Source organism: Mustela lutreola, chromosome 13 (assembly GCF_030435805.1).
Source record: "Mustela lutreola isolate mMusLut2 chromosome 13, mMusLut2.pri, whole genome shotgun sequence".
In the NCBI taxonomy this organism is placed as follows: domain Eukaryota; kingdom Metazoa; phylum Chordata; class Mammalia; order Carnivora; family Mustelidae; genus Mustela; species Mustela lutreola.
This window is the reverse complement of record NC_081302.1, coordinates 84,472,568-84,489,698: the sequence shown is the minus strand read 5'-3', so window position 1 is coordinate 84,489,698 and position 17,131 is coordinate 84,472,568. Positions and strand designations below refer to the sequence as shown.

At 35.9% G+C, this 17,131-nt stretch overlaps 2 protein-coding genes across 2 annotated transcripts in view; both read right to left on the bottom strand.

The window, feature by feature from the left end:
• MICU2 (mitochondrial calcium uptake 2) overlaps positions 1 to 17,131 on the bottom strand; it is a 164,430-nt gene that overhangs the window by 125,708 nt on the left and 21,591 nt on the right. The gene's annotated exons all lie outside the window — the stretch shown is intronic.
• LOC131813936 (L-lactate dehydrogenase B chain-like) lies at positions 6,722 to 7,975 on the bottom strand. The gene has a single exon (XM_059144512.1). It carries the CDS (start codon positions 7,943 to 7,945, stop codon positions 6,941 to 6,943), a length of 1,005 nt encoding a protein of 334 aa, XP_059000495.1. The 5' UTR covers positions 7,946 to 7,975; the 3' UTR covers positions 6,722 to 6,940.

Below are 17,131 nucleotides of genomic sequence, written 5' to 3'. Positions count from 1 at the left end.
TCTTCTGATAATCTGCATTGAACTGTAAGACAACACTGGGACTGAAAATTAGTTTCTTCTTCCAGAGAAAAGAGTACCATGCAGGGGAAGGAGAGGTTGAAATCCTCAAATTCCTCACTGATTAGGGCTAATCTACGTAGAGCCATGTGCACAACACAACTCTAAGGGGCACCATTCACTGGAATCACCATGCAGTTAGTCAGCAAAAGGAAGCAAAGTGCACTGAGGAAGGGTATGTTTTTCTAATCTGTACAAAGTTACCACATGGGACAGGGGTAGTGCTGTCATTGGTGTTTCCCAGTTTGAAGGGACTGCGCAGGCCAGAGAAAAGGAGCTCCTGTCACACTCTGCATTCACTATAGACCCAACAGCTGCCCTTTTATCCCTCCTCTACTCTATCAAAGGTGGGCTGGAATCAGCAAGTTATGACTTGGTTGAGCAGAGGGGAAATACTGTATTCATGACCACAAGTCCCTCAGGCAGCTAAATGACTGAACAGTTGATATAACTGTGAACATCCTGTTCATTGGCTAATATTCTAACACAAAGATAAAAAGAGTGCTTAGATCAGGATGGAAAAGAGTCAAACATTCACCTTGTTTTAGGCAAACAACATACTTGGCTGGAACGTCTGTTTAAAATGTAGTGTTGGGCCTATGCAAATTCTGTGAGAAAAAATGAAGACGAACAATAAGAAACAATGAACAATGAAAATCACATTCTGAAAGAAAATGTGAAAAAGTTATAGGAAATGAAAGCAGCAACTTTATGACATCAGAGATTAAAGATAAGATGCAATACAATAGAAATAAATACCTGAAAAGGGAGATGGCCTAGTTAAACTAGGGGAAGACACCATTATAAACCTTAAAATACTTTCAGAATCAACCTCATGGAAAATAAAATATGTGATAGGGAAAAAAAAAAAATCACACCGAAGGCAAAGAAAATCACATAGAAAAGCAATCACAGCAAAGAATATCCACACTTACGACAACCACGAAGGACTCAACATATGAGTAACTGCTATGCTCTAGGATAAGAGAGAGCAAAATCAAACATCAATTTCCAAAATACAGTGGGGAAAAAAACCTACTGAAATGAAGACCTGAATTTGCTACTCTGTCTGTCCCTGCCCTAAGCGTATGTACTTCGGTTTGAATAATCCTAGAAGACCTCAGGGGATATCAGTTTTAGTCTCTTTCAGAAAACCTAAATAAGGTAGATGTTAGAAAACCTAAATAAGGTTAAAACCATGATGCCTCTATTGCTGGATATCTTAAAAACTGTATTCTAAAGGGTAATACCAGAAAACCAAAAAGGCACAATAAAAGATGTCATTTATTTCTAAGGTTATCCTTAAAAGACATGTATCACTCTTACATGTTATGTGGGGGGAAATGAAAGCAGTGCCCAGGGGATAGCACAGTGAAGCTACTCAACCTGAAGGGCTGGAAAGAACTTTTTGCCCCTCCTCATCTCAACTTACTTACTGATATTCAAGAGAACTGTTCCATTAGGAATGGACTAAACAGTATTAATTTTAACCTTTATCTAAATAATGAGATTTCATAAGAAATTTCTAGAAATTTCCATTGGCCAATGTATACTCTTACACATAAATAACCAATGGCCTGGCATGAGGGAAACAGCTGCCAGAGGAACTAGCTCCTCAGAAAGAAGAGTATAGAATGCAGTGGTGGAGATCAAAGAGCTGCAGAGGGCCTGTTGGTGGCTCTCTGTTATCTGAAACCCACCAGAGACTGAATTTAGAGTCTTGGTAGGTGGAAAGTGATGGCAGTGAGATGAATTCCTATTACCACAACTATTTGCTTCTCAGACCTGCATCTAAAGCTAAATACATGGGAAAGGAGGGGCAGCAGAAATGCTGGGATTTGGGGTTACAGTGAATACGTGAGAACCATCCACATGGTTCTGGTTATACATAAAATGCTCCATGGATTTCAAGGATTACTTGTAAGGCAGGAAAAAATGTGACAAAGGAATTAAGAGCAATGAGTGATGTGAGATGGATAAAAGAGATCTTAGAAAGCTGATGACTTCTGTTAAAACATTTCCTTAGTTTATTGCCTTTAAAGCAACAGGTGCTTCACCATTCTGTCTCTACTTTTTATCCATGAACTGACAAATCTGAAAAAGTTAGTTCTATTCTTTGTTGGACATTCTTTGGTTTCTGCATTCTCAGGAAGAAAGTGAGAAAAGAAAAAGCCTTCCTTGCAATGCTTTTAATATATCCAATATACCCTACAATGCATTAGATAAAATGTAGTAAAACCATATTCATTTGGGACCTTTATTTTGGAATTTGTAACAATCTGGATACAATATAATTGCTTTGTTGTCTTTGAACTTTCTATGGCTAACTGAAAGACCATATTCTTAAGAAAACTTTACAACTGGAAAATTTCAGTCATTAAAACTTCTCCATTTTGTTCTAAATTGGGGAGATTTTATTATACATGAAACAAAGTAGTGTCAGACTAAATTAGAAATATTCACCGCTTAAGCAGTACTTTACAATAAACTCTACAAAATGACAGAGTATTAGCCAAGGAGACAAACTTCCCTCCTGGGAGACCTGGAAGCTCTGGGAACTACACTGGGTGGCTTCTGAACATTGTCTGATCTTGTGATGGCCTAGTCTAGACTTCTTCCCACATACTGAAAGAAAGCTAGTGTGACTTTTCTTAGATAAACATAGTAATGAAATGGCACGTGCTTACATATATTAAGAAATCCCCCCCCCACAGAATTCTGTATATAGAAGTGGTCACTGTCAAGAGATGCTGATAAATAAAAAAATAAGCCTCTTCTATTAACTGGTTTCTCTTTCCTGATGAGATCACTAGGGGAAGAATACTCACTTTCCCTTCTTCCACAATTACCTTGCAAGGAGGTACATAACTACATAAATTTTTGTTTATGCTCTTAATGAAAGGTTTAAGTTAGGCTTCACATGTTTAAAAAAAAAAGATAGAGTTTTAACTTAAAAGTTCAATACCCTCCTAAAGTTTCATCGATATCCCTCATTGAAACCCTAACTAAATAACTTTTTCTTAAGAAATGATGGAGTTATTTCAGCTTATTACTCCCGACCCCCCAAAGCTCTGACCCCCACAACAGGAAAAGGTAAATACTACTTTGTGAACTGTTTCTACAACTATTCAACACAAACTTATTTAATAAATATCATGTATCTCCTAAGACTAAGCATTGAATACAGGTGAATTAAGAGACATTCACTTTCTAGTGGGGGAAGCACAATGGAATGGAAGGTGGGAAGTGCTAGACAGTAGTATGAAAGGAACAACTAGCATTTAGCAGATGCGTATGTCTCACAAGGATAAATTTCAAACTATGATAACTATATCCTCAATGTTATTTATCAACTATGACATTTTGACTTCTTAAACTTTTTAAAAATGATATACACACCAGACTAATATTTTCCAAGATGATACAATTAAACTTAAGTAGAAAACTAGTAGCAGGTCTAGTATTAATAAATTTATCTAGATTGTGATCTTCTTTGGGCAGCATAGCAGTAACAAGGAACCTTTTGTAATGGAAGATGGATTTGATTTCTGGAACCTTAATATATCCATGCAAAATGGTCTCCTCAAAACCAAGAATTTCAAGTAAGCCTGGGGGAAGTGCTGCTATCAGAGGACTGAGTCATAAATAGAGGATACCACTAGAGATAACAACATTTAGGATATTGTATCCTCTAATACATGACACAGTTTGGAGTAAAGAAGGGGGATTAAAGGATCCCTCTCTCCTCCCTCCCATCCCTTCATAGGAAAAGCTGCAGTTTGTAGCTCTAAATATTTTATAGTTTGGGACTACAGAAGGAAAGTAATTCATTCCTATGGTATTTTGCACTGCTTTCCCCCAGGATCCCACATTCTCTATGATCTACTCAGACTTCCATATCCACTGTCTGTCCCCTCAGTTAACAGGAAACCCACTGTAAGGATGGTTGTGTAAAGCCTGTGGCTGAATACTGATAGCAATTTGCCTATCACCAAGTCCCTTAAGCTCCATACCCTTACCCTACCCAAAATTTGGTCAAAGACTGGAATTATTTTTTGAAAACAGCAATATGTTGTTTGCATACAAACAGAAATTATACCCAAAACAAAAAATAAAACAAATTCTTAAAAAAAAAAATGCTTCAGGTAAATGGAAAGATAATGAAAACCTGAATGAAGGGGCGGATTTGCAATCTCTTATTAAAAACAAAATTACATATCTATTTAAAAATTCTATTGTTACTATTTCTTTTTTAATGTACTGGGTCTTCGTGCAAAATATATATTGTACTAACTTAAAATTTCAACCTCAGTTTTGTTCATTGCTAACATAATTTTCCTAAACTGACTGGCTTGCTGGTGTCCTTAGCCTCACCCTTCAGGCTACCCTGGCTACCCTTCAATGAGCTTCAATAAGCCTTTACTGCATACCTTTCCAGGAGACAGATTAAATAACCACTTACTACTTCTAACTGTAATTAAAACACTTCACAGAGCTAAGCATGTAATATAGTCAGTTATTTCTTGTCCCTTTTTTCATTTGGCTAACTTGTTTGTTAAGAATTCTGGTAGTTGGGCGCCTGAGGGGCTCAGTGGGTTAAAGCCTCTGCCTTCAACTCAGGTCATGATCCCAGAGTCCTGAGATCAGGCCCTGAATTGGGGGCTCTCTGCTCAGCAGGGAGCCTGCTTCCTCATCTCTCTGCCTGCTTCTCTGCCTACTTGTGATTTCTCTCTGTCAAATAAATAAACAAAATCTTAAAAAAACAACAACAACAGTGTGGCAGGAATGCATGAATCTTTATAAATGGAATCAATTCCCAACTCAGAGTGTGACATTAAAAAAATAAAAGATTTTTGGTTTTGAATATGCAAAAGTTTGTTTTCTGTGTTTACATATGTTAAACCCTATTAATTTATTGAAATATCTTTAGATAGCTATGTATATACTTTGTTGTGTGCAATTGCAATAAAGAAGTTTGCACACAAATGGAAATAAATGCCCTTTGTTTCCTTTTATTATAACCACAAATGACTGCATCCTGTTAAGTACTTCAGATTTTACACAAGTAACAAGAGGAAAGAGGTAAAGCCATTGACAGGTGGCGGCAGTGTTAACCATACCAAAGAACATAGCCTTATTTTTTGCTTATCATAGAAATCATGGAATATTAGAAACAGAATGTTCTGAAACTGGATTATACCAGCTGCTTCACACTCTCCTGTGAATATGAATGAATGATCTAATGGATTTCAGGCCTTAGAGCATGTTTGGTTTAGGTTTTAAAGGGTTTTTTTCAGCTTTGGCTTGGAGTTTACGGACATAACTTAATACAGTATGTTTACGATAAGATTTTACTATTAGAATGTACTTGTAGGAAATGAGCAGGGGGTGAGCCAGACATTTTACCAAGCACTAGCAAAAACGTAGAGTCTACTAGCAAAGGTACTAAGATGAATGTCATTTGTATTTCTGTTGATGTTTATAAATTACATTACCAGTAAATAAAGTAATACATAGATTACACAACAAAAAGACAACTAATACACAGATATGACTATTTATTTTGGCAAATTAATTTATTATTCAAGTAAATCACTTAAGACCTGGCAAAGATTTGCCAAAATTTCGCTTTCTGCTTTTACCTTATTCTTTGGACAAATTTCATGAGAAGATATCCAGATATCAGATATTCAGTAATTTCTGAAAATAGTCCAACAGTTGGAATATTTAAAAATATTCCATAATAGAATTTGCTGTATACTGACTGGAATACCAAACAGAATGTTTTGTTTCTGTTTTTTTGGTTTATTATTATTATTATTATTATTATTTGCTTTAAGGTAGCACCAAGCATAACTAAAGTAAATAACTGCTAAATAAATAAATGGAAACAAATTTTCATTTACTAAATTAGCAGAATTCTTAGCATTTGCCTAGGCAACAGTGAGGTGTGTACTAAATATGAAGTTGTCTGGGTGCCTGTTAAAGAACAATCTTTATCTTGGCATGCCTCACTCATTTGGGCATCTGCCTTCCACTCAGGTGATGATTTCAGACCCCTGGGATCAAGTCCCGCACTGGGCTCCTTGCTCAGTGGGGAGTCTGCTTCTCCCTCTTCTCTGTGCTCACTCTAAAATAAATAGATAAAAATCTTTAAAAGAGAGAGAGAGATCCCTACAACTACATGTTCAAAAGAGACTGAGTCTGACATTCACCTCACTTATTTAAAGTTTGTTAACTATATACACTGTTCTAATATGTGCAGTACTTAAAAATTGGAGCGTTTTATTTACTAATCATTGTATTTCACCATATTATCACTTTTGCTGATTTGTCAATCTTTGAGTAGGTTGTGAATCCATTAACAATGTAATAAAAAGTACATGCTTTGTTCTAGAAGTACATATACAATTTTCACATAAAATTCCAGGGAGTTATGAATACCAAGAAATATGACCATGTGGTATAGAGTTTAGAGCCTCTGTTCCGATTTTTTAGAATATATCTCTCTTCCCTTCTGGCTTCTTAATATTTGCTTTACTTCATATTATGAAATGTTATATCTAAAATTATCCTCTAGTTCACTTCTTTTATTGTGTCTCACTGCATTATTCTAGCTTTTCAATGACTTCACCCTGAAATCAGGTAATTTAAGGTATTTACCTTTATTTATTTATTTTTTTCACACTACAATAGTTAATTTTATTTGTTCAAGGGCTCATATTGCAAGCATTAAACCAAGCACGGGCTTTGATTCTGTGAGCCCAGATTCACATATTTAGGAAGATAAAAGCAAACTGCGATCCATGTATATGGATGAAAACTAACAGCTCACAGTTAATCACATTGCAGTTTTAAATTTCTACAGCCTAGAAGCCAGGAGTCACAGATCTTTTAGGTCCTTCTGGATGTCCCACAAGGTATCTGCACTTTTCTTGAGCTGAGCAACTTCATCATCTTTCAGCTTCTGGTTAATCACACTGGTTAAGCCCTGAGCGTTCAGGATATAAGGAAGGCTCAGGAAGACTTCATTCTCAATGCCATACATCCCCTTCACCATTGTTGACACTGGATGAATCCTGGATAGATTTTTCAACATGGATTCAATGAGATCAGCCACACTTAATCCAATAGCCCAGTTGGTATATCCTTTTAGCTTGATGACTTCATAGGCACTTTCCACCACCATTTTATGCACTTCCTTCCAATTTTCACTGTCGTTGTCTGTTCCCATATCTGGATTCAGTTCCTGAAGAGAAACGCCTGCCACATTCACTCCACTCCACACAGCCACACTTGAATCACCATGTTCTCCCAAAATCCATCCATGGCAGCTGCTGGGATGAATGCCAAGTTTTTCAGCCATAAGATAGCGAAATCTTGCAGAATCCAGATTACACCCACTTCCGATCACACGGTGCTTGGGTAGTCCACTTAGTTTCCAGGTAACGTATGTGAGAATATCCACTGGGTTGGAAACCACAATTATGATACAATCAGGACTGTACTTGACTATCTGCGGAATAATGAATTTGAAGACATTAACATTCCTCTGCACCAGATTGAGCAGGCTCTCTCCCTCCTGCTGGCGGACTCCCGCAGTCACCACCACAATCTTAGAATTGGCAGTCACAGAGTAATCTTTATCTGCCACTATTTTAGGTGTCTGAAGAAATAAGCTTCCATGCTGCAGATCCATCATTTCTCCTTTGAGTTTATCTTCCAAAACATCCACAAGGGCAAGTTCATCAGCCAGGGACTTTCCCAGAATGCTGATGGCACAGGCCATACCAACTTGTCCAACACCCACTACAGTAATCTTATTGTTTGGAACGGCTGCATCTTCTTCTGCAACTGGTGCAATCAGTTTTTCCTTAAGAGTTGCCATTGTGCCCGGAGAGAACCCGCTTGGAGGGGCCGGCGCTTACCTTTATTTTTTGATATTTCTCTGCCCTCTCACTAGTTCTTCACTTCTGTTCTGACTTTGTACATTCCCTTTTCTAGCCCAGTTTATGTTCTGTTAGCCTTATTGTACTAGCTTATCCTGTGTATAGCTTTATAAATGGTACATCACCTTTGTCAATTACCATATCCTTCTCCTTTAAATATTAAAGGCCTGTTGTCTGAGGGAGCACCTTCAAGTTTATTCTCTTTACCCTCTAGCCTGTGAGTGGGTTCAGTTGTTCAAATTCTCAGAGCCTAAGGAGTCTACTTATAAGTCCATTGGAATATTACTAATATTGGTAATATACATTATATATATAAAGTATTTTTTAAAAACTTCATTTATATTAGAGAGCAAGAGAAAGAGGAGTGGGGAGGGGCATAGGTGGAGAGAAAGAGAGTCCCAAGCAGACTCTGTGTCAAGTCAGGGGCACCATGCAGGGCTCGATTCCATGACCCCAGGACCATGACCCAAGCTGAAACCAAGACGTCTAACCAACTTAGCCACTCAGGCGCCCCCATATATAAATTTTTTAAAAGTTTTTAAGTTAAAAGTATCTAAACAATAGCCATAAATATTTAGAAACTAATTTTACAGAATCCATCCAAGTCTTTAAATATTCAGTTACTCTTTGGGACCTCCCTAACAATTCAAATTTGAAGATTTGGGCTCCCTGAATCATTTCAGCACTTTAGGCTCTGTTTATTTCAGCCTACAAATATATCTGTTCCTTCTTTCCCCCATGCTTCCCAAGATTCAACTAGAGTTATTCTCTTAGTTATAAAGAGTACAGGAATAATGATCAACAATAAATTTTAACAAGATTACCCAAGTACTAGTTCTGTCCATGAACACCCTTTGTATATGTAACAAGTTATCATCAACTACAGGTTGTCACTGGTTTTGTTTTCTTATGTAAAATTTTAAAGTTCTCAGGGGTCAAGACAAAGATTTTTCTTTTTCTTTCTTTTTAAAAAGATTTTATTTATTTATTTGAGAAAGAACACAGAGAAGAGTAAGAGGGAGAAGCAGATTCCCCATTGAGCAGGGAGTCCAAAGTGGGGCTTGATCCTCGAACCCTGAGATCATGACCAGAGTTGAAGGCAGATGCTTAACTGACTGACCCACTTAGGGTCCCCTGTAGGGATCTCTTAAAAATTAAAAGGAAAAAAAAGCTTCCAAAACAGAACTATAAAATGAGAAGTCTATTAAGTCTAGGTCCTTTAAAAATGTCTTACATTTTCCACCAGCGAAAGTAGATTAATTTAAGAATACACAACTGCAGTCTAGCTAGAACAAAGCAATGTATTAAAGGACATCTCTGCTATATACACATACCAAATGAAAGCTTGGTCTTAATAAAATTTTATATGTTTATCTGCACAACTCTTTAAAAATTGAGGTACAAATGAAATACAACACTATAACTCACAATTCTGATTTTTATATCACTATACTTTTCCACTGATAAATGGTGCTAAAGCTATTGCAGGTTGCTGTCCCCAAACTAGGCACTACCCTATAATAGGAAACTGTTATCACACTAAGCATAATAAATACTTAACAGCTTTCAGCAGAAAAACTAAAAAGAAATATGGATAAGGAGTGATTGGACAACAAGGATATGGGGTAAGAGATAGTCCCTAAAAGGGCAAGGACAGTACACTTTCATTAACTTTATTTCTATAGCATGAAAAAATTATACTTTGTTAATAATATCATCTTGTAAAATTTAAGAAAAACCTTCCTACTCAAGATGTAAAATCCAAAACTTCAACAATGACAAGTTTTTTTAAGTCATAGTAAAAAGAAGATGGTTTTTACAAAATCCTTTTTGCCTTTTCAATCTTCTATAATATACAAAAATTTCAAGAAAAAAGCCAATATAAGTAATCTTTAAGAATCAAGATACTGCTCCAACTCAAGGAATTTTAATAACCACAATAAAATAGTATTTTGACAGGGTTTCAAGAAGCAATCTTTTCATGACTATAATTTAAGAAGGATTTAGTCACTGCCTACTAGTGGTCAAGTGTACTCTTGAAACTCAAAAGTCCTAATTTAAAAACAATTGTAGTACTACATAAAAAAAGTCAATTACAAATAAAACACAATTAGTAATATTACCTTTGTGTCTTTGGCTAATATTATACTACTAACTGTCCACTTTCTATTGCAATGGTTTGCTGATTAAAGCCCAATGTTTGTTTATAATCATTCTTTCCTGGCTTGCCATTAAAGTATCTTACACTTGGTATGTCTACTAGAAGAGATAAGGCTTTCACATTATACTTTGATGTATGTAGGACTGATAATCACATGAGTCTTTAGGAGGGTCTCAGCTGTTTACTGCTCTTTCTCTGCAGTACGCAAGCCACAGCTACGGGACACATACTGAAGCAACACATAAAAGTAGTGCTATACTACAACAGCAGTCTCCTGACAGAGACTTCAACCCTGGAGCAATTCCAAGCAACTCCCCAGGACTGGGTTTAAACAGGCAGAAGCCATATTAGGGCTTGATTTGAGCTGGTTCTTAACTAGGCAATTATGACCAAATTAAACTGAAAATAAAAATGTCTTTAAAACACTTTTAGTAGTGTTATTTAATTTCTTGGTATTTACATTGCACACACACAAAAATACGGAAATCAAACCCATTTAAAATTTCTTACGTATAATCTTCTAATTGTGTATACTAGCAAGTGAGAAAAATGGCACGATACTCCCAGATTTACTAAGTCAGTCACATTCTGCTTTGAAATATCTAGAGTAATTTATGAAAAAAACACTGCACTTCTACTATTTAAGGTTTATTTTGTCTAATATAAAAAATGGTTTCCATTTCCAAGGAAGATACCAGCTAAGTCACGAAGAATTGAGGAGGGAGATGCTTGGAACTCACATGTAATAGGATAACAAGGTATAAAGTTTCTAATACATAATAAATGAATCATACAATGTATGTGGATAAATTTAAGACTTTATATGGCTGTATTTCTTAATTGTGACCACAACTTTTATTGTATGTATCACACATTCATGTAACTTTTATAGATGTAGATAAAAATTTTCCACATGGACCAGGCTATACTTAAACATATGATTCATTAAGTATTATTTCTAGAGTGAATTATTTACAATTTGAAACACTTAACAATTTTATTTCATTCAATCTTTTAAAATTTTAATTCATATATTGCCACTACTGGTGGCTTACAATAGGTTTTTACACTGTTATAATTCATAAAACTCTAAAATTCACAATAGCAAGAGCATTAATTTGTATACATGAGCTACTAGAACCTATGTTTTATAGAGTAAGGGCAAATAGAAATTTTTTACTTGGGTTCAGCTAAACAAATGTAATTGCCAAAGGAAAGATTAAAATACACTTCTGCTTTGATATTACAATTTGTTTTTCTTTTTTTCCTTGGTCCCCCCTAACCCAGAGAAAAGTACCACAGAAGATTTACAGTAGGATATATAAGTACTGTCCTCCTATCAACAAGGAAGGAAAGTAAGACAACCTCTCATTCATGTAGGACAAATAGCTATGCCAAAAGCACAAATTACATCTAATTACAGAGTATAACTGTGTCATCTTTCTTTTCATAATCTAGCCATTTACACACTTTGATTTTTTACTTCCATCTGGGTTTATTAACATCAAAGCTTTGTCATCACTTATCTGTTTCTAGAGACATTTTTACCTGGGGCAATAAAGAATTAAAACGTCTTTGCATTCTCGCTTTACTGTTGACTAAAGAAAGCTTTAGTCTTTACTGGCCTTTCAGCATTTCATGGTTATTAAACTTCTGTATGTTGCTGTAAAGTCTACTGCCCTTGGCATAGCAATTTTAAATGTACTATCCTTAAACCCAATGCACTGCACACATATACACTCCAATCCAAGTATACTCCAGTAAGTTTGTGTTTTACCCATTGCTTATGGTATTGTCTTTTACCCACTTTTCACAAAAATAATCACCACAAATATAGTCAGGCAACCTGGAATAAAAGAAAGTAACACCAATTTAATTTTATGAATTGTGTAGGTTTGTCAAAGCAAATTAAAATAGCTCCGCTCCACTGTATTAATTACATGTTGGAGTTTTAAAATTATTCACTGTTAAATAACAGAAATGCATTACATTTAATGAAACTTACAAATTCATTAATTACAATTAATATTTCTTGCTTGTATTTATTTAAAATTGATGACCATTTGTTTAAGTCTGGTCATACCCACAAAATATAAAATATGAATTCAAATGTGAATTTAAATATTATCAGAGGAAAACAAATTATCCTTGGTGTTCTCTTACTATTTTAGACTTTAAATATTTTAATTTTTAATAAAATTTTTCATACCATTTTAATTTTCAATAAATATTTTAATTTTTAATATAATATCTTAATTATATTAAACTCATAGTACAAATTTTTCTTCAAAATAACTTATTAGATGGTACTTTTAGCAACACTGGAAAAACTCACCAAAACAAAGCCATTAGAATTTTATGGTAATTAGTCCTATACTCATTGAAATTTGTTTTTAAGCTCTCATTCTTCAGGAACTCTGTTATCTCCTTCCCGCCATCTCTATGGGTTTTTCTCTCTCGTGGCAGTCATTACAGAATCCTCTGACATGGCCCATTTTTGACTGAAGTGGCTCTTTTTGCCTGTTTGTTTTTTAATAGAAGGAAAGTGTGGGAAAAAAATCTATAGCCAGCTTCTAGGACTAACCAAAACCTATGCTTTTACTCCTGTTACAACAGAAGAATCCTTTCTACCTGTGGTCTTGACTCCATATAACTTCCTTTCTCAAAGACTTCAACCTATGATTACCCTCTCATAGATCTGTAACAGTTTTTGCCTCCTTATCCTTATTACACTATTTTATCAGCATTCAAATGTCTTCTATTGTCTCACATCTTAAAAACAAAACCCTACCTGGGTCTCTAACTTGTGTCTTCCTGAATATCCTCTACAGTAACACTTGTAGAATGAATTATCTCCATTCATATTCTTTGCTTCCTTACTTCACCATCTCTCCTCAACACATTTCAATTAAATTAGTCCCCAGTATTTCAATGAAATTCCTCTTCTCAAGTTCACCAACACCTTCCCTACTGCCATACCCAAAGCACAACTTTCTGTTCTCACATCTCAGCAGCAGAAGACTTAAGTAGGTACCCCTTCCTTGAACGGTTTTTTCAAGACTATACCGTAATGGTAAGCATTTTGCCACTTATCTAATATTTTTTGGTTATGCAAATGTCCCACTTTGAGATTATAAAAAACTGCCATATGAAACTTCATGCTATTCTTCTTACTATAATGATGCTACAGTATCCTCTTTATGAGACAGTAGAAAATAACTGTCTTATTCCCAGATTTAGTTGTTTCTAAGCAACTGACTACTATGAAGCATATAGCTGGCTTGTTTTCCTCTTTGAACTTGTTGCTAAATTTAAAACCAAATTTATAGTTAACTTCAAATATAACACCAGAGATCTTATAGCATTATTTTAATCTTTTCTGTAACCTCATCTGTATGCTATTTTTCTCTCCATTTAAAAATCACTGCCCACAATAGCACTTTTCTAAGCCATTTAAAATCCTTTCAGCATCAAGCTCAGCATAAACATTGAGATACAGGTAAAACAAACAAACAAAAAGTGACAGCATTAAAGTCAGTGGGGGAAGACATCTACTTTCAGCTTCCTGGAAGCTACTTTTCCAGGCATCCTCTTCCCTCTTTCCTTCTCACATTTCAGAAACTATCACTTATTATATCCCAGGCAAGTTGTTGTTTTGTGTTACTTATGCTAAAAGTACTCTTCTTTTACAATTAATCAAGAATTGGCTGTAGGACCTCTGTTTCTTCTCCTTTGCTAGGGGTAAGGAGAGTGGGACATGGCATATCCAAGCCATAGCTTGCAGGAGACTGATTACATACAGGGAGATCCATTACTCAAATACAGATCTTCCTCAAGTTATGATGACATTGTGTCCCCAAAAAACCCATAGTGGGCTGAAAATATCCCAAGTCAAAAATGCATCCAATAGACCTAACCTACTGAACATCACAACTTAGCCTAGTTTACCTTAAACGTGCTCAGAACACTGACATTAGCCTACAGTTGGGCAAAATCATTGAGCACAAAGCCAATTTTATAATAAAGTATAAACAGCTCATGTAATTGACTTAAAACTGTACTGAAACTGACAAAGATAATGTTGTATGGGTGCAGAATGATTCTAAGTGTATCAGGTATTTACCCTCTGATCACGTGCCTGACTGGGACCTGGACCTGCAGCTTGTTGTCACTGCCCAACATCATGACAGAGTAGGTACAACACATTGCTAGCTTGGGAAAAGGCCAAAATTCAAAGTACTGTTTCCACTGAATGGGAATCACTTTTGCACCACTGTAAAAAGTCTGAAAATTGTAAATCAACCACCATAGGTTGGGGACTGTCTATGAATTATGGTCATGGACTGAAACCCCTTGAATAAAGTAGGAACCCATGAATCCAAACAGATAGGAATGAATTAATGAATGAATAAACTGTGGAGAAGAAAAAGCCTCATGAAGCTTCAAAGTACCTCCCACAAAATATTAGTTATTGAGTATATAAAAAAAATTATTTAACTTTACAATGGAGAAACCTGGCAGATACCATCTTACCAAGTGATACAAGTTAATATCATCAGTAGCAATCTATATCATATGCTTCCTTAATAAGTCACATTGAGAAGAATATAGCATAGCTTTAGTATTCTTCTTTTTTTTTTTTTAAGATTTTATTTATTTATTTGACAGAGATCACAAGTAGGCAGAGAGGCAGGCAGAGAGAGAGAGAGGAAGGGAAGCAGGATCCCTGCTGAGCAGAGAGTCCGATGCGGGGCTCGTTCCCAGGACCTTGGGATCATGACCTGAGCTGAAGGCAGAGGCTTTAACCCACTGAGCCACCCAAGCACCCCGCTTTAGTGTTATTCTTAACAAAAATGCATAAGTCATGAAGAAACATCAGCCAAATCTAAATTCAGGGACATTCTCCAAGGTAACTAGCTTTTGCTCAGTGAGAGGTCAAAGGGCTTTAAGACTGCAAAGAAGCCTTAGAACAATATAGATGGATTGAAGCATGGAGGAAAGGCACACTATTTTTCAACTGATTTTAGCCACTTAAACACAGCTTTAGTTGGGTACTCTATCCTTCATTCATTTATTTATTCACTTACTCACTTATTCATTCAAAAATTAAATACTTACTATGAGCCAGGGACTGCTAAGTATTGTTAGTAAAATGATAATAAGAGCCAAAAGTTATAATCAAGTACTTTATAATGGTGGTTGTGTGGTAAGGTGTTTTTAAAAAATTGAGATACAACTGATATACAACATTATATTAGTTTCAGGTGTACAAGATTCGGTATGTGTACACATTGTGAAATGAACACCATGAGTCTATCATCCATCCTCACACAGTTACAATGTTTATCCCTTATGAGATTTATTTATTTTTGTGTTATGTTAGTCACCATACATTACATCATTAGTTTTTGATGCAGTGTCCCATGATTCATTGTTTACATGTAACACCCAGTGCTCCATAATATCTGTGCCCTCCTTAATACCCATCACCAGGCTCACCCATCCCCCTCACTCCCCTGTCTTCTAAAACCTTAGTTTGCTTCCTGGTGTCCATAGTCTCTCATGGTTCATCTCCTACTCTGATTTCTCCCCCTTCATTTCCCCCTTCTAATGTCCTCCATGCTATTCTTTATGTTCCACAAATAAGTGAAACCATATGATAATTGATTTTCTCTGTTTGACTTATTTCACTTAGCATAATCTCCTCCAGTCCCATCCATGTTGATGCAAGTTAGGTATTCATCCTTTCTGATGACTCAGTAATATTCCATTGTGTATATGAACTGTATTTTCTTTATCCATTTGTCTGTTGAAGGGCACCTTGGTTCTTTCCACAGTTTGGCTATTGTAGACATTGCTGCTATGAACATGGGGGTGCATATGGCCCTTCTCACTACGCCTGTATCTTTAGCATAAATAACCAGTAGTGCAAATGGTGGGTCATAGGGTAGCTTTATTTTTAATTTTTTGAGGAACCTCCAAACTGTTTTCCAAAGTGGCTGCACCAATTTGCATTCCCACCAACAGTGTAAGAGGGTTCCCTTTTCCCCACAACTTCTCCAACATTTGTTGTTTCTTGCCTTGTCAATTTTTGCCATATTAACTGGTGTAAGACGGTATCTCAATGTGGTTTTGATTTGAATATCCCTGATGGCTAATGACGATGAACACTTTTTCATGTGTCTGTCAGCTGTTTGTATGTCTTCTTTGGAGAAGTGTCTGTTTGTGTCTTCTGCCCAGTTTTTGACTTAACTACCTGGTTTTTTCTGGTGTCGAGTTTGAGAAATTCCTTATAGATCTTGGATATCAGCCCTTTGTCTGTAGTGTCATTTGCAAACATCTTCTCCCATTCTGTCAGTTGCCACTTTGTTTTGTTGACTGTTTCCTTTGCTGTGCAGAAGCTTTTGATCTTGATGAAGTCCCAAAAGTTCATTTTTGCTTTTGTTTCCCTTGCCTTTGGAGATGTGTCTTGTAAGAAGTTGCTGTGGCTGATGTCGAAGAGGTTACTGCCTATGTTCTCCTCTGGGATTTTGATGTATTTCTGTCTCACATTGAGGTCTTTCATCCATTTAGAGTTTATATGATGAAAATTTTTAAGATCTACTCCCTTAGCAACCTTCAGACATACAATACAGTATTATTAACTACAGTCACCATGACATAGTTACATTCCCAGGACTCTGTTTTGTAACTGGAGGTTTCTCCCTTTTCACCATCTTCACCCATGTCAGCCCCCTTACAGTAAGATATTAATAACTAAATGTGGGCTTAAGGTGAATGGAGTTTCAGTGAGTCCTGAATCTTAATTTTTTTTTTTTTATAGTTTTAGAGAAGCCAGACTTAGAACTGCACTATTGGAAACATTTTGCATTCTCCCAATATGAAGGCATCCCAAATCAAACATATTAAGAAATATCAAATTTGGAGACTGAGTCAAGATGGCGGAGAAGTAGCAAGCTGAGAC

Coding starts and splice junctions, on each gene's coding strand:
- LOC131813936 (XM_059144512.1), bottom strand. CDS start 7,945: ATGGCAACTCTTAAGGAAAAACTGATTGCACCAGTTGCAGAAGAAGAT.